Here is a 20,994-nt window from a genome sequence, read left to right as displayed (position 1 = left end):
ACCTACTTGTTAACTAAATTAAGTAAGTTTCCTTTAAAATTATTCATAAATATTATCCGGCCAACCACTATATGAAGAAGTTTAAGGAAAACATCAACTCAAATTGCTCCTTTTGTAATGACCACCCAGAAACAGTTGTGCATCTTTTTTGGCATTGTATGCATGTAAGAAAACTGTGGCAAGACATCAGTAGGTTTATAATTTAACACATTTATGAAGATTTTACACTATTGTGGAGAGATGTACTGTTTGGATTATTTACATACAATAGAAATAAGCGGAATCATTTTTATGTAATTAATTTCATTATTCTTTTGGCCAAATTTCATATACACAAATGTAAATTTACAAACAGAAAACCACATTTTCGTATCCTACAAAAATAAATTGAACTGTATTTTAAGATGGTTAAATGCTCTACTAACGAAAAAGCTGTTAGAATTGTAAGTATATACATGTCCATTAAGGTCCTTGTGTAATTGTAATGTGATATTGTACCCCCTAGCTCGATTGTCCATTGTTTGTAATCTATGTATGCTTGTGTTCCCTCATGTGCTTTATGTATTGATTTGTTGTTAATAAATAAAAAAAATTAAAAAAAAAAATTTTTTAAATATGTATTTAAAAAATAAATAAAAATAAAAAAATTTTTTTTTTTTTATTCTGGAAAGTGGTTATGTTTCACTATATTGGATCGCTCCAATATATTGGTATCACTCCTCGGCGGAGGAATATATTCAAGGTGAGGATTTACTCCAGTGGACACCTGTGTCACGGATGGGGTCCGCCCCTATATATAAACCCCATGGCCGCAACACACGACTGACATCAATCAACAATAGAGAGTCAATCATTGGCCAGAAGTTCATCAACAGAGCCACTCACAACCCATCATTGAAGGAAGCCGTGGGACAGGCCAAATGGACCACAGATACACCCATGTCCATAATGCTGAAATTGACCTAGAAGATAGGGGGGGATACAAAAATACAAAAAATACAATCATTTGTGTGTGTATGAAAATGTGTAGATATATGTGAATACACTCCTTCGCGCCCCCACCCCTCTCCCCCTGCACAGTTGTGAGCTATGATTTTTATGAAGTTTTATATCCCTTATTTTAAATGTTTTACTTCTATTTTATTTTTAAAGTAAAACACCACGAACTCATGTTGGGAAAAGATAAAAAGGCTAAACTAATCTACGCCCGTTCTGATAAAAACCTTAGGGCATCTAGCCTCGAGGGATGCCTTGCTTGACCACACCCCCTTCCTTGCTCATGGCCTGCCCTGCCTCTTCCGCCAATCCATTTGTTTCTTATGGACAGAAAAGAGCAGAAGCTCTGAGCTGTCCGATCAGGTCCATTGTTTACTGAGCGACACACGTTCTCTCTTTCATTTTCTCGGCGGACGTCCGTATGGATTGAGGTACAAACTTTCCGAAGTTCACTTGGTAGGTCACTGGTAAGTGTAATATCTTTCATGGAAGTATATTCACTGGCTGTTTGCAGCCTGGAGCAGCTGGCCACATGGCCAGCCCCTTTTTGAGAACTCTGGTTTGTCGTGCTTGTGTTTCGTCAGCCTTACACTACGATGCCGTGTGTATCCATTAATATACTGGCTTGTTCTGTGTGTGTTGTGATTTGCTTAAACATGCCATTATCTGCTAATTACCCTACATCATTTTTTTCTTGTTCTTTCCCCTACCGAATGTAGGAGTATTGTGGTGGGCTTCCACTACGTTGAGACATTTAACTTTGGAGTTATTCCATCATATGGCGCTGTTTTGCTTTCCGCTGATCTTCAACACTGGGGCCCCACAAGGTTGCGTTCTGAGCCCTCTCCTGTACTCCCTGTTCACCCATGACTGCGTGGCCATGCACGCCTCCAACTCAATCATCAAGTTTACAGACGACTACAGCGGTAGGCTTGATTACCAACAATGACGAGACGGCATACATGGAGGAGGTGAGGGCCCTCGGAGTGTGGTGTCAGGAAAATAACCTCACACTCAACGTCAACAAAATAAAGGAGATGATCGTGGACTTCATGAAACAGCAGATAGAGCACCCCCCTATCCACATAGACGGGACAGTAGTGGAGAGGGTAGTACGTTTTACATTTACATTTAAGTCATTTAGCAGACGCTCTTATCCAGAGCGACTTACAAATTCGTGCATTCACCTTATGACATCCAGTGGAACAGTTGGATGTTCCTCGGCGTACACATCACAGACAAACTGAAATGGTCCACCCACACAGACAGTGCATTGAAGAAGGCGCAACAGTGCCTCTTCAACCTCAGGAGGCTGAAGAAATTTGGCGTGTCACCAAAAACACTCACAAACTTTTATAGATGCACAATCGAGAGCATCCTGTCAGGCTGTATCACCGCCTGGTACGGCAACTGCTCCGCCCACAACCGTAAGGCTCTCCAGAGGGTAGTGAGGTCTGCACAACGCATCACCGGGGCCACCTACACCACCCAATGTCACAGGAAGGCCATAAAGATCATCAACGACAACAACCACCCGAACCACTGCCTGTTCACCCCGCTATCATCCAGAAGGTGAGGTCAGTACAGGTGCATCAAAGCTGGGACCATCAGACTGTTAAACAGCCACCACTAACATAGTCCAGACACTTTAATAATGTAGAAATTGATGAAAAATGTATCACTAGCCACTTTAAACAATGCCACTTCATATAATGTTTACATACCCTACATTACTCATATCATATGTATATACTGTACTCGATACCATCTACTGTATCTTGCCTATGCTGCTCTGTACCATCACTCATTCATATATCTTTATGTACATATTCTTTATCCCCTTACATTGTGTATAAGACAGTAGTTTTGGAATTGTTAGTTAGATTACTTGTTGGTTATTACTGCATTGTCGGAACTAGAAACACAAGCATTTCGCTACACACGCATTAACATCTGCTAACCATGTGTATGTGACAAATAAAATTGGATTTGATTTGATGTATTCCGCTCCAGCCTTTACCACAAGATTTTCCTCCCCAATTAAGGTGCCACCAACCTCATGTGTTTTAATTGAACCCTATCAGTCCCGAGACACCAGAAAATCGTATTTTCATTAATCTGACTTTTATTTATCTGCATGTCCAGCCCTTATATTTAACCTCACAATTAAGTGTTTTACCATTTTCCTTTCAGGACAACCAGGGCTACAAGTAGAACACAAGTTAATTTGACATAAACAGTTGTATTCATGAGTTTAATTGACAAATGTCCAAAAAAAAGCTCAGCCAAAGCAAAAACCTGACAATGAATTTATGTAAATGTTGTAACTATAGAAATTGTTTCCTCACTGGGAAATGAATATCCAACTAGTCAGTGACAACTGTGTGGTGTTTGGGACAGAAACTGTGAGCTTATTACAGTATTATAGACACTATGTCATGGGATTTCCTTTGATTTTCTATGTAGAAGAACCCCTTTACCTTCTAATGACTCTTGAGCAAAACATGTGCATGTTCGTGAGAGTCTCAGTTTTTCATAATGGCTTAAAGGGTGTAGTTCAAACCATACAGACTTTACGGACATTTTTGTAAAAAAAGACCCGGGCCCCTTCAGGATCCTCCCTTGTCTCACAAACACCACTCTCAGCCCCCGTTAAACACACAGACTAATGGTTGGTATATACAGATACAGAATAAATAGACAAATCCAATGGCACAACACATGTAGCTCAAACACACACTGTTTAAAAGGGGTTTGTAGTAATACAAATAATGCCTGCGTTATGGTGTAACTCATTGGGTTAATGTAACTAAAACATTTAAATGTTTAGTTATATTTGATTCCACCTGTTATTACCCTAACAATGCTCTGTAAATGGTCTCTTGAATATTTTCCTGGGATGAATGCTGTAATTAAAACAAAACATCACACCATTTTCTGTAGGCCTAATCGTTTGCTCTCTGGGAAAAAATAACGTTTCAAGACATTGAGGAGTATTTCACTCAGTGGGTGGAGATGGTTCCCCGTCTCAGCTGTGATGAAACCCGATCGTTAACATATGATCCTATATAGGGCAAGGCACAGCATCTTACATGATATTATTTGCATGGCTGCATACCAAATGTCCTTTATAGCAACAACAAGATTAGTTGAATTCTGCAGAAACATAGGAAACATTCTCTATTGCACTATAGACTGTAACGGACTCTTTCCCTGTCCTATAATCTGATCAGAATGATGAGTACATCCCAAGTCTCCTAGCAGCTTCCGACTTCTTGGGCCCTTTTCTTTGGGGGAAGGGGTAGTGGTGATGGTGGCAAGAGGAGAGAAGAGGCGGCCGCTGCCCCCCAAAACTCAGTTGTCTGGACAAAATGGCTGGGGCTGAGAACTTCCTGGAGCCTGAACTGCTGTTACTGGTACTCAACTCTACAGGATGGATAGAAATAGAATTCCCCAAGACCTTCTCACTGAACGTCTCAGGAAAGTCTTCAGACAGCGAAGTAAAACTTGAATTACTGCCCGTGATTGTGGGGTTTGTATGTGGTGTTATAATGACGTTGGCTTGTCGGTGGATACCTAAGGGTTTGCGCCATGGGGCTCTCTCCAGGTCCCCAACAAAGTCATTCTCAGACTCTGAGACCGACCTCTTCCTCTCGTGTTTGCTCTTCATCTCCTGGTTGACTGAGACTACATTGACCAGGGCTTGCCCACTGATTTCTGCTGCATCATCAGTTGATACTGTTAGGAAATAGAATGGAAATGTACAGACAGGTTTACACAGTCATCTGCAATCAACCTTCCAGCTCAATGGAAAAGTACTGTAACAAAGATATTACTTCTGTTTGAATGACCACATTTCCAATATAGCCTACATGTAGTATAATTGTATTTTGTTGCTCAAAGTAGGCTAGCAGGAAAAGCTTTTGCATGAAGAAAAAAAGTACCAAAGACCAGTGCTGCCATGTGTGTCCACAAGGACTCAAATTTACGTGATATAAATCAATTACTGCTACTTTGTTGCAACATGACCTTGAGGATGCACAATATTGTCTACAATTTAACAACTTGTTGCCAGTGCCAAACTGTTCAGACAACTGGGCCATGTTACGTTACCAAACGTTATCGAACATTGCAAATAGAAACCCACGAATAAAGCCGATGTGATTCTTTATTCTACATGTCAGATAGGCATGTCAGCGTCCTGCTGAACGCGACCCCGGTTGGGTGCGTGCCAAGCTCTCGCAGCACTCTTGGAAAGCGATGTCTACCTTGTCTGAATAAAACCACCAGGGTCTGGCGCTTTTGTTTCTCTTTAGTCAAGTTGTAATGTTCCGTCAAAAGTGCAATGTCCATCCTGGTTAGGTCCGCCACAATTTCGCTTTGGTCCGCTTCCTCGACCAAATGATTCACGTCGCCGTTGGCTGTTTCACTACGACTCCGGGATCTTATCTGTTCCCAGGAACACGTCGAATTGGAACAGCAGCACGACAACATCCTGTTTGCATTGATAACCCAATTTGGATTTTTATTTCCCCAATCAAAGAAGGCACAGCTGATAGAATGATAAGTAGTTATCCACCTGCTGCCGGCAGTATAGCCTGTACGGCACTGTCTACATCTCAGTAGGTGTAGTGTAGGCTAGTCTAAAGTGGTTCAAAAGTTTGAGTGCTGTGCAAACAATTGAGGACAATTGAAGGTTGCCCTTTTCTTTTACAGTAGACCATGTAGGTGTATGTGTAGTGTAGTGTAGTTTTAGTGAAAACTGCTTATGTTTATGATAGGCTAAAGTAAAATAGGTGAATAGGTCAGTATATTATGAAGGAAAGTTCCAAACATAATAATGAAGGAAAGTTCCAAACATAATACATAATACATACAGTAAACTAGGCTAGACAAACATCAAGTTACTTACATCTTCATACTATAGAATCCAGTCGTCTTTTATTATCTGTAGGCCTAACAATCAACATTGATTTACATGTTCATATATTATGTTCTGGAAAAATGTGTTGAATGACCCAGTTGTTACTTGGGCTGGCACTGACACAGTATGTTGACACAGTGTTGTTGAAGTTGTGGGTGAGTCCTGCTTTGGAGGGATGACTTAAATGGATGACATGGTGGTGGTGACACATCCAGCAGGTGTACCTGCGCTGCAAAATAACTCACAGAAAATTAGCCCTTAGTTCAATGCTTAGTCAACTCGGGAGTCCAATGCTTAGGGCTCCTGAGTGGCACAGTGGTCTAAGGCACTGCTTCTCAGTGCTAGAGGCATCACTATGGACCCTGGTTTGATTCCAGGCTGTATCACAACCGGACGTGACTGGGTGTACCATAGGGCGGCGCACAATTGGTCCAGCGTCGTCAGGGTTTGGCCAGGGTTGGCCATTATTGTAAATAAGAATTTGTTCTTAACTGGCTTGCCTAGTTAAATAAAGGTTAAATACTCACACATCACTCCTTTGCCTCAACATTATTGCCTGACACGTTCTCCTTACTAAAGCAGGGAGGCCTGTATTTCAAAAATATCATTACCACAGGGATTTTCTATGCAAACAGTCCCACTTCCATGAATTGTTTGTGGAGACCTATGGATTTCCTGTTTCTGAAAAGTAAGCAATGAGCTGTTGATAACTCATGCAGCAAATTAAATAACAAAATGGATCTCTGTCTCTCTCTCTTCCCTGCCTTTCTTCCTGTCCGTCTGTCTCTCTGTGCGCATGAGTGTTCATCATGAACATTTAAATGTCCAAATACTAATAGCCATGGGTGGAGCATCTGAACCTAACTGAATGTAATCCAATTTTATTGGTCACATACACATATTTCTCAGGTGTACCGAAATGCCTGTGGTTAGTTTAACAGTAAGTTTATTTCCTACTTTTTGCAACATTAGACCTAGTAGACAATAAGGAATATATACTGAACAAAATTATATGAAAGCAACATGCAACAATTTCAATGATTTTACTGAGTTACAGTTCATATAAGGAAATCAGTCAATTGAGATAAATACATTCATTAGGCCCTAATCTGATTGGGCAGGGGCACAGCCATTGGTGGGCCTAAAAGGGCATAGGCCCACCTACTTGGGAGCCAGGCCCACCTACAGGAAGCCAGGCCCAGCCAATCAGAATGAGTATTTCCCCACAAAAGGGCTTTATTACAGACAGAAATACTCCTCAGTTTCACCAGCTGTCTGCGTGGCTGGTCTCAGACAATCCTGCAGGTGAAGAAGCCAAATGTGGAGGTCCTGGGCTGGTGTGGTTACACGTGGTCTGCAGTTGTGAGGCCGGTTGGACGTAGTGCCAAATTCTCTAAAACAACATTGGAGGTGGCTTATGGTAGAGAAATTAACATTAAATAATCTGGCAACAGCTTCAATGGACATTTCTGCAGTCAGCATGCCAATTGCACGCTCCCTCAATTTGATATATCTGTGGCATTGTGTTGGGTGACAAAACTGTACATTTTAGTGGCCTTTTATTGTCCCCAGCACTGTGTAATGATCATGCTATTAAATCTGCTTCTTGATATGACACACCTGTCAAATGGATGGATTATCTTGGCAAATGAGAAATGTTCAGTAACAGGGATTTAAATACATCTGTGCACATAATCTGAGAGAAATATTTTTTTTGTGCATGTAGAAACATTTCAACTCATGAAACATGGGACCAACACGTTACATGTTGCGTTTATAGTTTTGTTCAGTATATAGACACAGTATTCTTTGCTTGTCGTAAATGTTTATGACGTTTGTCATGAAGTATTCAAAAAGCCATTCACCAGATCGTATTTGATTAAATAACATGCAATGTAGGCTATATATAGCTAGAAGAGTTTGAGTCTTTAACTGCAGCCTATTTGCATGTTTGGAGTGCGCTGCACCTTTAAACATGAACCCTGTGTACACTGTTCAGTAACAGCGATACTGTGCTGCACTTCCAGTTTTGGGACCTAGAATTATGTGTTGACTGCAATGGCTGCGTCCACCGAGTCATTTTACCTGGGGTTTGATTTCAGCACTCAACAAGTAGGTTCGGATTATAATGCATGCTTTACGTCGTTCTGTTTGCAATATTGCCTATACGCACGCGCGTAGACTTGGTGTAACACGGAAGAAGAGATAAAACGATGAATCAGCGGCTACAAATGAAGGCTCATCTGGAACATTTTACATAGCATAGGCCTACCGGAAGATAGTCTTTCAAATAACCCATGTGTACCATACTATATAAGCAATATTATAAGCGATATTTAGAGGTTCTGGCATTCATTAATAAATTAAATGCGCGTGACATGTTTTTACATTTCATTCCACTGGACTTCGGACTTAGCCTAGACAAACATTGAATGGCTTATTTCATAACATTTTGCCATTCTTCCTACTACATTGGCTGCAAAGCAGGCACTTCTGTTGCTTTCTTGTATCCTACTGTAGCTCCTAAACTTACTCAACCCATTTCCCCAATTTTGTGTTCAGCTGAAGGTGGTTGCTGTTGATGGGAACCTCAGTGTTGTCCACCAGGACAATGTGCAGTTTGACAGTGAATTGCCAGAATTCGGGTAACACAAAATCAAAAAATACATTTCATAATGTGTAGGACGATATGTGCTGACAAATGATAAATAGCTACGTCCTCCCGACTATCACAGCACAATTCCAAGACTGGCAAATCCTACACCCTCGATAGTAGGCTAGGCTACACAGTTTGGAAATAGTCCATGAAACTGACTTCTATCTTTTCATATCTCCCCAGGACTCAGGGAGGGGTCCATATCCATGCAGACAGTCTGACTGTCACTTCTCCTGTACTCATGTGGGTAAAGGTAGTCCACCATGAATACTTTACTACTTATTAGTGCACTGCACAGTGAATACTTCACTAGTACTCAGTAAAAGTACTAGTAGCTCAGTGGTCTGCTCACTCTCAAACCATTGCATAGCTGAAGTACTGAATTAACTTCCATATAAGCTGTTATTCCGTTGAGTTCAAAGGTAGGGCCTACAGTAAAAACATTCCCAAATATGTTGTAAAACTCCATGAAACTGTAAGGTTGATTAAACTAATACTATTAAACAGCAGTTCATTCTAATTTTGGGAAGATATCTCTCTTTGTAAGTAACTCCTCACTGTTATCTTCAGCAGAAATAAACAACACTTTGAATCAATAGTCACCTAGATCAGATTCAAGACCAATCTATGCGTAGTAAGGATGTCATTGGCAGAGCTGAGCATGTTTTAGTCCTGTGATTTTTAACTGAGCAATTCCATGATGATTTCCCAGGCACTTGACCTGATCCTTGGCAAGATGAAGAATGCAGGATTTGACTTCTCGCGTGTGAAAGCCCTATCTGGGAGTGGCCAGGTGTGTGGACTATTACTAGTACTCTATTACAGTGCTCCATTGTGTATTTTGAATACAGCCAGACATTACATGTATTGTATTTCATCATTGCCTTGTTTTTACAGCAACATGGCAGTGTGTATTGGAGGAAAGGAACCAACAAAGTTCTCAGGGATCTCCAGCCAGGAAAAAGTTTGCATGAACTTCTGAAGGTAAGTGGTCCCATACAAGGCAGTAGCAGGGAGAGATTCTATACTCTCAGGTTGTCCTTTCTGTCTATTAGTACAGCAGATGAGAGTGCATGTTTGCTAGTGACATGCCAGATAAAAACAATTATATCCCATTTTTGATAGTCAGCTTCATCGTCAAATCACATTTATTTATAAAGCCCTTCTTACATCAGCTGATATCTCAAAGTTCTGTACAGAAACCCAGCCTAAAACCCCAAACGGCAAGCAATGCAGGTGTAGAAGCATTTCATTTTGCACATACAGTTCAGTATCAGCAACAAGCACAAATGACATGCACCACTTGATTTGAAATACAGTGCCCTGCTTTTGGCAAATGTCAAATAGGCGGCGTCCGCCTGGTTAAAAGTTAATACATTACCTTCCTCGTGTGGGTGAGAGAAAAAAAACACATTTTCCACAGCCTTTGATACATTGCAGGCACAGCCAACCCTATAGCCCAATGTTTATTCATTAATCCAACAGTACAATCAAACCCTGAGGATTATTCAGTTCATACTAACCTGAAGTGCCTCCTTTTTACATCAGTGAGTTTGCAAGTCTAAAAGGACCACGATAAGGCGTTTCTATGAACATTTTTGTCTCAAACCTGGTTGTCTCTTCCAAATTAGTTCTTATCTTTGAATGCCTTGATATATATTTTGAGAGTATTACAGTAGTTAGTTGATTAGTAGTTGTTTTGATTCATTCAAACACTTTGTTTTTTGAATACATTTTAGTTGTGCACATCCCACTTCTATTAAGTGATTCCACGGATTGCAATAAATAAGCTAGTTTCTTGTCATCTGATTTCTCATTTTGTATATTGATACATTATGTCTGTACTTGTGCCAACAGGGTGGTTTTGCCGTGTCAGATAGTCCAGTGTGGATGGACTCCAGCACTACAGAGCAGTGTCAGTACCTGGAGACAGCAGTAGGTGGCGCTCAGAGAGTTGCAGACATCACAGGCTCCCGGGCCTATGAGGTGAGGAAGACTCAGTTTCCTTGACTGGATGGATTTGATGGATCGACTCAATTGACACTTACTTTACTCATTGTTTACAAGTAACTGCAATCATACATGTCTCCAAGTGATATGGACACAGGTAACACGTGTACACGTATGTGGGGGATCCAATAGTTACTAAAGGTACTGACCTTTTTTTAAATCAATTCTATCACATTACCTTTCAGCGTTTCACTGGAAATCAGATTGCCAAGATTTACAAGGCCCAACCAGAGAAGTACGAGGACACAGAGGTGAGGTGACAGGTGCCCATTTTACTTGTCTGCTATCACCATTCCCCATTGTCTTGTGTTAAATCCAATGATTTATATGCACCATTGGTAAACTACTCTAGGTCACATATCTGCGTGAATTCAATACATTAAGGTAAATGGGGCTCTAAAAATGCCAGATAATTCTGCTCTCTTTGTGGAACATATTCTGTGTTGATTTAGTAGGAAAGATCAATAGAATTTTAGATAGAATTTCACTAGTTCTGTAATTGTCTGAAATATTTCCCCCCTTATTGTTTTGCTATTCATTTCAGAGAATCTCATTGGTCAGCAGCTTTGCTGCCTCTCTCTTCCTGGGCAGCTATGCAGCTATTGATTACAGTGACGGTAAGGTACTAGTACTGATGATAATGGTTAATGATGATTTGTTATTGGGTAGTACTTTATTGTATGGTACAGAAATTACTACACAATAGCAAGCTATGCTTCAGTTTTTTGTTTCTCTTTGGGATTTATTAAAACAAATATGAGTACTGCATGTACAATTTGTTTTCAGTTTATTTACCACTTAGCACAAGAATGTACCTATTCATAGCACATAATTTCATTGTAAATACCTGTGAAAACATTACCCTAATATAAAGTTATCCTGCAATATGACATGTTATAATATAACATTTAAGTACAACTACTATGGAACAAATACCTTGGGAGTGAAGATCCTCCTTAAACAGTTTTATCTCAATCTCTTCCTTCAAAGACTCAATCATGGACACTCTTACTGACAGTTGTGGCTGCTTTGCGTGATGTATTGTTGTCTCTACCTTCTTGCCCTTTGAGCTGATGTCTGTGCCCAATAATGTTTGTACCATGTTTTGTACCGCTACCATGTTGTGCTGCTGTCATGTTGTGTTGCTGCCATGCTGTGTTGTCATGTGTTGCTGCCTTGCTATGCTGTTCTCTTAGGTCTCACTTTATGTAGTGTTCTGTTGTCTCTCGTCGTGATGTGTGCTTTGTCCTATATTTGAATTGTTCTTTTTCTTTATTGAAATCCCAGCCCCCGTCCCCGCACGAGGCCTTTTGGTAGGCTGTAATTGTAAATAACAATTTGTTCTTAACGGACTTGCCTAGTTAAATAAAGGTTAAATAGAAAAACAAAATCATCCTTAAAGAGTTAGCTGTTTCAGACCATATTACTTTACCCCGGCATTCTTGAAACATCACCTACTATGGGAACACAGTGGGTCAACTCTCCAAGTTGTCTTGAACTTATCTCTGACACTTACTTCATGACGATGTTTTTACCTGGCAGAACCTTTCTGTTAAGGTCCGCTGGATAACAATCATCATTGTGTTTGTGCAATAAGGTCGCCAAGGGATTTTTCTCCCATCTGTTATCAGCAGCACTGAAACCAGCTTGACATTGTAATCAAGTCATGTAGCCTGTTTTTCGCCTGAATTTCGTTACAATATACAACAGGGCAATATGAGGGAAATGTCTTGTTTATCATACAGGAAGATTACAGTAGTTGTGACAATTTTGCGCATGACATTCTAGTCTATCAGCACAATGATATCTGGCATATACATAGAAATATACCGTGCTGTGATAACATACATTACAGTTTATGAATAACATAAATTCATATTCAGATTAGTGAGATTGGATTGAGTTAATAAAAACATTTATAATTATATATATACATGTAAATATATTTATAAATGTTTATAAATGTATAGAAATAATTAAATACTTATGCGTAGAAAGTGTATTAATAGTTTATTCATGATTTTTAATGAAAGTCATTATTAAGGGTTACCCAAACATTTGTTACACTCGGTTCTGTGATCCGCATTTGAATCAAATTGACTTGCATTGAGGTGCACTGTATATTCTATGTTCTTTGGATTGGCTTGATCAGTCGTTCTGATTTGTGACATGTTCATTCTTCTCCTTTATTAAGGTTCAGGGATGAATTTGATGGACATTTTCAGCAAACAGTGGTCAGACTCCTGTCTTGAGGCTACTGCTCCTCACCTGGAGGAGAGGCTGGGAGCCCCTGTGCATTCTTCAACTGTCTTGGTGAGATACCCCTATATGCAGTATCATGGTTCTTGACCATGTGTTGCTATTTATTTGTCTATTCTCCCGGTTGGGCAACTGATAAGGAATCCAAATCAACTTTTGACTTTTGAATGGGCTGTGATTTCATCTCATATGGAAGGTTGTTTTACATTTTCATTGTAAAATAAGTACATTTTTAGTGAATTCTTCAGTTGCAAGTCCTTGGGTCAGGTCATGTAGGCTACATAATATCCATCGTATCACCTCATATTCAAATGTTTTTCTATTTGAAGAGTTGTAGGTCAGCCTGAGGGCCCCCGGCAATAATTGGATAAAGAACTGGGGCCATCAAGGCTTTCGTCCCAGCTCCACTTGTTTGTCTTTGGATCCTCGTAACACTTAAACTGCCGGGCCTCACTACCCCCGTACTACACCAATGAACAGCCATTCTGACTGCAACATTATCCTTTGGTTGTGTTTATGAAGGTCTGGGGTAACATTAGAATACAGATTTTTTATTTTTTTATTCTATGAACAAAAGCATTGTCCTTAGTTTATGTTACTGTAGGCGATCTGCTACTGCGTGCTCACGTGTGGAGCGCACAGGAACGGCGGATATTCTTGGACAAATAGATTAGCTCTTATTTAAAAAAAAAATAATCTCTTCAATTTTGAGTTATTTGGCAAAGCTACGTGTTTTGGAAACCTCAATCTATCTGATACTACCTTACCATGAAATGCTTACAAACAAAAGTAAAAAAATTATAAAAAGTAACACAATACAATAACAATAACAAAGGCTATATACAGGGGGTCATTTGTACATGGAGGTAGGGGTGAAGTGACTATGCATAGATAATAAACAGCGAGTAGCAGCAGTGTTCAAAACAAATGGGGGGGTTGTCACTGTAAATAGTCCGGTGGCCATTTGATTAATTGTTCAGCAGTCTTATGGCTTGGGGGCAGAAGCTGTTAAGGAGACTTTTGGTACTAGACTTTGCGCTCCGGTACCGCTTGCCGTGCGGTAGCAGAGAAAACAGTCTATGACTTGGGTGACTGGAATCTGACAATTTTTGGGGCTTTCCTCTGACACCGCCTAGTATATAAGTCCTGGATGGCAGGAAGCTTGGCCCCAGTGATGTACTGTCATAGTAGAGACATAATCCTGATTTTATTTATGCAGTAAAATACAAGTAAGGCATGTGATGTATCAGAAGTTGTGTAATATAATTGTCAACCTAAAATATTGTCATATAATTATAAATACAGTTTATATGGTTTTATACACTTTCTGTATATATATCCTTAAAATATATGTAAACAGACCATACATGTTTCAATGTTAAATGTTTGGGAAAGTTGTGAGCGCTATTATATGATACAATATCAGTACTTTTACAACTTGTCTACAGTAAATCCTATCATCAACTGATTTTAGCCAATGTGTGGCTGTGGATTGAGTGCATTTGTTTGAATGGAATGTTGGCATATTGGCATTTAATTTGAAAAATTAACAGAATCATTGATCTAAAACTGGTGGCTCGCTAACAAACATAGATGTGGTAAAGAGGTAAATCGAACTCGACCAAAACAATGGAATTGCCATGGAATCGCGTGGGGGAAAGGGCCGTGGGGGTAAGATCCCGAGTCTCCTCATTGCCATCCAGCAAAACTTTCCCACATTTAGTATATTGTTTATATGTGTATTTCATGTTGAGGTAAAAATCAACCCCAACACATGTTCATGCCATCGTTGCCAATCAACTGCATTACAGTTTAAAACAAATTAGACTTCCACCAGCGATTTCTTTATGCTAGTTATGCTAACCAGTTTATGCGAGCGGGAGTAAGCATTTAGCAGTCACTTCTTCAGTACTTGAAAAAGCACAACTTCTAAATGTCATGACGGATTTGACGAATGTCTATTTTGTTAGATCAGATTTCTTGAATGTGTGCCAATCTGGTCAACGGAACGTCTGCGTTTACCGCATCTATACCGTGCACATAAATGTCTGTCCTTTATCCCACCTTAGATGGTTCATGTCTATTCTAGTTATTTAGGAAAAGTCAAGGACTGATTGCTGTGCACAATATCCATAGGAAACGCTGATGACTGTTGAACTGCTAAAGCTAACATTGGACTGTTCACATCTCTTTATTCTTCATCCTCTTCTATAAACCCTAACCTCACCTGGTTCCCCTCCACAGGGCCTCCTCTCTCCTTACCATGTCACTCGTTATGGCTTCCCAGAGGACTGCAAGGTGGTGGCATTCACTGGGGATAACCCAGGTAAGAGCTTTATCATGCTCTGATTCTGTCTTTGTCAGGGGCCTCTGTTTTCTATTTTCCGTCATCTGGCCACTGGGTGGCAGTAGCACTGTACTGACTGCATTGATCTGCTCCAGTGATCCTCCTCCGCGACTCCACTCCTCCTATCCTACACATGGATGTTGTGTAGATTCTAATGAGAGTGCATGGCGGCGGTGGTCACATGTTCGCCCTCCTCCCAGGCAGCTTGATATAAACCTGATGAACGGAGAGAAGAGCTGGCCCCTCGCCAAGCAAGCAGCACTGGTTTAAAGGGATAGTTTGGGATTTTGGCAATGAAGCTCTTTATATACTTCCTCAGAGTCAGATGAACTCGTGCATACAATTTGTTATGTCTCTGCGCCCAGTATGAAGGAAGTTAGATAGCATTGGCTCGCAAAACTAACTGGTTTATTTTATTTTTGGGTACAGCTCATCGCCAAAAGTCCCAAACTATGCCTTTAAGACTATCGCCATGGGACTTGTGCCGTGTGCTGCCCGTGTTTGTAGACTAGAGGTGGTGACTCTGTGCTTTTCCAATGAAATGCCGCGGCGGCCAGCTGAACGTAAACACTGAAACAAGCCTTGACCGCTCTCCTCTCCGCTAGTCCGCTCAGCAGTGTCATCTGCATAAAAGGGGCTTTACGACCAATTAAAAGGCAGGCGACGCCCAGACCGTGGTTGTGTGAGGGAGTCTGGTACAGTCAGTTGAGATTTAGCTCTTTCAGCACAGCTCGGTTTGAGCAGCCAAACAATAGCCAATGGACTAATTGATACCATTTTGAAATTGCCTGGATATAATGAAATATTATCCATGGTGTGATACAGTAGATGAAGGGGAGGCAGGATACACAAGGAGTTGGTTATGAATGCATAGACTAGACAGTGAGATGGCTGTCTTCAAATTTATACTAGTTGATCATTGTAATAATTGATGAGGCTAGTCGATCAGTGCAGTGCTTATGCTAAGATTTGAAGAGCCATGGTGCATTCAGTAATTGAATTCAAATTGTTTGTTGATTGATATGTAGATAAGAGTATCATTAATAGTTATCATGTATGCAAAGACTCACTTGAAATCATTTTCTGAGATATGAAGGGACAGAAGTATTGAGGTTAACTAGATGCCCATGACCGCTGTGTCTTGCCTAAACAATCCCTAATATTTTCATCCAGATTTGAGAATGATTTAGTGGCTCAGGGAGGTATATGGATTGTATTTATTCTACACACTAATACATAAAGATGTCGACTTATCAATATATTTATACTACTACATTCCAATAAATCATCGCAGCAAACCATTTTTTAAGGTCAATGACAGATATGAAATTCTCAAAATTATTCCTAAGCTTCAGACTTGAACGCCGGTGAAGAATTGAAATGAGAATCCAGTCCGAGGGCCATTTTTCTTGGGACTGTCGTCCTTTCAGGGTCCTGCGTGTGTATGCGTCACAGCACGGGAAAGATTGATTTAACGCTCTATGCAAGGTCACCAAGAAATCCAATAGACTGGAATTAATAAATCTTTCCACCAGGTCGGCCCTCTGAAGCCCCCAAAATTAAAACATGTAAAAGATCTGCCCAGCAACTCCCAACTCAACAGCAGAAAGTTGGGACTTGTTATGGGCCATACCAGTATACCTCGTTATGGGCCATACCTGTATACCTCGTTATGGGCCATACCTGTATACCTCGTTATGGGCCATACCTGTATACCTCGTTATGGGCCATACCTGTATACCTCGTTATGGGCCATACCTGTATACCTCGTTATGGGCCATACCTGTATACCTCGTTATGGGCCATACCTGTATACTTTATTATGGGCCATACCTGTATACTTTATTATGGGCCATACCTGTATACTTTATTATGGGCCATACCTGTATACTTTATTATGGGCCATACCTGTATACCTCGTTATGGGCCATACCAGTATACCTTGTTATGGGCCATACCTGTATACCTCGTTATGGGCCATACCTGTATACTTTATTATGGGCCATACCTGTATACTTTATTATGGGCCATACCTGTATACTTTATTATGGGCCATACCTGTATACCTCGTTATGGGCCATACCTGTATACTTTGTTATGGGCCATACCTGTATACTTTATTATGGGCCATACCTGTATACTTTATTATGGGCCATACCTGTATACCTCGTTCTGGGCCATACCTGTATACCTCGTTCTGGGCCATACCTGTATACTTCGTTATGGGCCATACCTGTATACTTTATTATGGGCCATACCTGTATACTTTATTATGGGCCATACCTGTATACTTTATTATGGGCCATACCTGTATACCTCATTCTGGGCCATACCTGTATACCTCGTTCTGGGCCATACCTGTATACCTCGTTATGGGCCATACCTGTATACCTCGTTATGGGCCATACCTGTATACCTCGTTATGGGCCATACCTGTATACCTCGTTATGGGCCATACCTGTATACCTCGTTATGGGCCATACCTGTATACCTCGTTATGGGCCATACCTGTATACCTTATTGTCCATACAGAACAATGACAATACACAGTATACACCCCATAGGATAACCCTTTTTGGTTCAAGGTAGAACTCTTTTGGGTTCCATGTAGAACCCTACCTGCAACCAAAAGGGTTTTTACATGGAACCAAAAGGGGTTCTTAAGGGTTTTCCCATGGGGACAGCCAATGAACCCTTTTTTGTTTAAGATTGCACCTTATTTTCTAAGAGTGTACCATAGGTAACCTTAGGTCACAGTCTGTGGATGGAATTGAAGTTAAACGTCTCAATACGATATGATATGTTCAGTGACTCAAGTAGATCTGAGAGAGTCTATGTTGTGTCTGTTGTACAGGGCCAAGGCAAGAGAGATGAATGGAACGTGGGCTAAAGGGAACTAGACTTTCTTACTGGCTTTCAATCTTCAATTAGTGTGTTTCAAGTATGAATGCTGTTTTCATTTCTTATTTCAGGGTCCCTGGCTGGGATGAGGTTACAGGAAGGAGACATAGCTGTAAGACCTTTCTTTCTTTCTCTCTTTCTTTCTGCACAAGCACAGTACATCATATCATAGCCAATTAAAGGGTATAGGGCTCAAATGTTATCAAGTTGCAGTTCAGTGCTTAGAGGTACAGAACTTTTGCTTCTGAGTCTACTCAGAAAAGACCTCATTGGACACAAGGGCACACCTCCCCAGACCCATGAGCGAGGATGTTGTGGTTTTAGGAGATAAGAAATTGATTAATATTATTGAGGTGAACAACTTGCAACTAAACTTCCATACAGCCTCTTTAGCTGTAGCAGTAGAGTAATATGGTGCAAGGAAGTGATGTTAAGGACCACATGGAGGTTCCATGGCATTTAGACACCAGTTCCCATTTGGGAACGCGCCCCCCCCCCCAGCTGGAATGTGGCGCAGGGAACGCAAGAAATATTCCTAAAAATATTTAACCTCCACACATTAACAAGTAAAATAGCTCAAATGAAAGATAAACAAGTTGTTTATCTAGCCAGCAAGTCAGATTTCTAAAATGTTTTACGGCGAAAACATAGCACATATTTATGTCAAACCACCACCGCAGACATAGCTCATTAGCATAGCCAAGTAGGAAAAAATATGCAATCAACAAACGCAGGATTAAAAGAAAAATCATTTCACTAACCTTTTGAAATCTTCATCAGATGACAGTAATATAACATGTTACACAGTACATTCATTTTTTTCTCAATAATATGCTATATATATCCATAAATCTCTGTTTACAATGATGCATCGTTCAAAAAATGCTACCCAAATGACGATAGCCCCGGCAGATAACGTCAGCTAACAAGGAATACACATCATAAACTTTGACTAAATATGCATGTTTTACATATGTATAGCAAGATACACTTCTTCTAAATGCAATTGCATTGTTACATTTAATTTTAACGTTACATTTTGCGTTCACTAGACTATAATATGGAGTCGGCGCTCCCACAGTAGCATAATGACTCCTCTATCTTGGAGTCGACAGAAACCCAAAATTAATACATTAAATATTCCCTTACCTTTGTTGTTCTTCCATCAAGCGACCAGGAAGGGATTATACTTACCAAACCAGCGTTTAGTTTTCAAGTCTACGTCTTTCAGTTCTCAAAATACCCACATTTCGGTCGAAATTTACGCAAAATTGAAGTGGTTGCGCACCAAAACGTTGAAATTATATATTATATGTCTAGTTAACTTGTCAAACTAACTTCATAATCAAGCTTTAACATGTTATAAAGGTGTACAGCAATTTTGAGAACAAACAGAAACACAGGCACCGTTCAATCGATCTTGGAAGAAAGAGAGGACTTGACCACTGTGCACAGAAAAGTGACAGCTGTTTTGGATTGACTGGGAGCATACCGTGTGCTCAAACTCTCGCGATCGGGCGATTCTCACAATGACAAGCCCTATTGAAAGTTGAGATCACGCTGAACACGTGGAGACTATTCCTGGAGCTGTAACTGTTTGGGGAGGGTGTTTGTGATGACGTCAAAGGTGGCCCAAGTTTTCAGATGAGAAGAGATAGTTTGGGAGAATGCATATTTTGAGAGTTCTGCTTTACACAGAGACACAATTTAAACGGGTTTAAAAGCTTTAGAGTGTTTTCTATTCAATAATATGTTTTATTTGCATATATTAGCAACTTTTGACAAAAAATAATTATGTTTACCATGGGCACGCAATTATTCCAGCGGGGGCAGTAGACAGCCCTATCCCTAAAAGGTTAAATCATTCATGCCAGAGGTCCGCCGTTGTCCGACGAGGAGCAATTTCAAGCTGTTTTCATCATCAAACGGAACACTTGGTAGAATCAACGCATTAAACGCATGACAGCTCTCGCTTTGAACTTCACCTAAATGAGGGAATCACACATTTTTCAAGATGCGCTTTGACTACCAGCTTCCAAATCACTTCAGAAACCTACAACCAAATATAATTCACTTACTCTAATCAGATTTTGTTTTGCATGTCTTCACTTAAAGGCTCATTGCAGTCAAAAACGTGATTTCCTGTGTTTTATATATATTTCCACACTAAGAGGTTGGAATAATACTGTGAAATTGTGCGATGGAGTCTGGCCTGTTTGGTAAATTAGTTAATAGATAATAAGAAAAGTTCAACCAAAGTTCCAATCCTCTGCCAATAACAGCTAGTTTTCAAATTTTCTCTCCCCACTCAGATCACTCCCAGACAGTCCTAGCAAAATTCTTGCTTGAGAAATTGGTCTTTGCTAAGAAGCAACCCACTGGGCAAAAACTGGTTGAATCAATGTTGTTTCCACGTAATTTAAACCAAAAAATGTAATGTGATGACGTTGAATCCATGTGGGAAAATGATTGGATTTGAAAAAAGTAATCAACATCATAGCCGCAGGAAGGAGGGGTGCTGAGGTTGCAGCTGCACCCCCTGATAAATCACAATGGGAAAAAAAAGAATAATATTGTTATTTATTTTTTACCGAATTATTGCACTTGCCATTTAAATATGCATTATGCAGAAATCGCTCTGCCATTTGCTGGTTGCAAATTGATTTATAGTTAATTTCAGTTTATGTGACAAAACAAGCAACTATAGTGTACAGAATCATTGTACCATCTAAACCGCTGTGAAAAATTATTTCCCAAAATATTGTATTTTCATCTGTTTGAAACTTGTGTTCAAAAGTAAAAGATGCAAAAACAACTTAAGCACGAGAATCATAGAAATAGTGCACATAGAACAGATTAGACGTCTTAGTGATTAGGCTTCTTAGACTTGCTTTCAATGAG

General features: G+C 40.1%; 2 protein-coding genes across 6 annotated transcripts in view; one reads left to right on the top strand and one right to left on the bottom strand.

The window, feature by feature from the left end:
- Positions 1 to 856: 856 nt before the first annotated feature.
- Positions 857 to 5,619, bottom strand: LOC124039148. Of its 2 annotated transcripts, XM_046355036.1 has the most exons (3): positions 5,265 to 5,619; positions 4,573 to 4,734; positions 857 to 962 (listed from the first exon to the last, which is right to left on the bottom strand). In XM_046355036.1, exons 1-3 carry the CDS (start codon positions 5,488 to 5,490, stop codon positions 892 to 894), a joined length of 459 nt encoding a protein of 152 aa, XP_046210992.1. In that variant the 5' UTR covers positions 5,491 to 5,619; the 3' UTR covers positions 857 to 891. The 2 variants fall into 2 exon arrangements, with proteins under 2 accessions (XP_046210992.1, XP_046210991.1); XM_046355035.1 differs by lacking the exon at positions 857 to 962 and having other exon boundaries at positions 3,232 to 4,734.
- A 2,270-nt stretch (positions 5,620 to 7,889) lies between these two features.
- Positions 7,890 to 20,994, top strand: part of xylb (xylulokinase homolog (H. influenzae)) — a 62,715-nt gene continuing 49,610 nt past the window's right edge. For 2 of the 4 annotated variants that reach the window (XM_046355767.1, XM_046355769.1), the window contains exons 1-11: positions 7,890 to 8,032; positions 8,483 to 8,565; positions 8,760 to 8,829; positions 9,289 to 9,369; positions 9,474 to 9,560; positions 10,434 to 10,562; positions 10,772 to 10,837; positions 11,131 to 11,203; positions 12,781 to 12,899; positions 15,090 to 15,171; positions 18,165 to 18,205. In XM_046355767.1, coding sequence (XP_046211723.1) covers positions 7,979 to 8,032; positions 8,483 to 8,565; positions 8,760 to 8,829; positions 9,289 to 9,369; positions 9,474 to 9,560; positions 10,434 to 10,562; positions 10,772 to 10,837; positions 11,131 to 11,203; positions 12,781 to 12,899; positions 15,090 to 15,171; positions 18,165 to 18,205 — 885 coding nt within the window. In that variant the 5' untranslated portion in view covers positions 7,890 to 7,978. Of the gene's footprint in view, positions 8,033 to 8,482; positions 8,566 to 8,759; positions 8,830 to 9,288; positions 9,370 to 9,473; positions 9,561 to 10,433; positions 10,563 to 10,771; positions 10,838 to 11,130; positions 11,204 to 12,780; positions 12,900 to 15,089; positions 15,172 to 18,164; positions 18,206 to 20,994 lie in introns of those variants that run through there. The other 2 variants (XM_046355768.1, XM_046355770.1) reach the window with 2 other exon arrangements.

This window comes from Oncorhynchus gorbuscha, linkage group LG07 (genome assembly GCF_021184085.1).
Source record: "Oncorhynchus gorbuscha isolate QuinsamMale2020 ecotype Even-year linkage group LG07, OgorEven_v1.0, whole genome shotgun sequence".
Classification (NCBI taxonomy): Eukaryota; Metazoa; Chordata; class Actinopteri; order Salmoniformes; family Salmonidae; genus Oncorhynchus; species Oncorhynchus gorbuscha.
Note: the sequence above shows the minus strand (reverse complement) of the source record. Positions and strands in the feature narration are given on the sequence as shown.

What these genes read in the sequence shown, in the direction of transcription:
- LOC124039148 (XM_046355035.1), bottom strand. Translation starts at nt 5,490, where the DNA reads ATGTTGTCGTGCTGCTGTTCCAATTCGACGTGTTCCTGGGAACAGATA. An exon ending in GGTGGTTTTATTCAGACAAG is followed by an intron (nt 4,735 to 5,264) that starts GTAGACATCGCT and finishes ATTTCCTAACAG; the next exon opens with TATCAACTGATGATGCAGCA.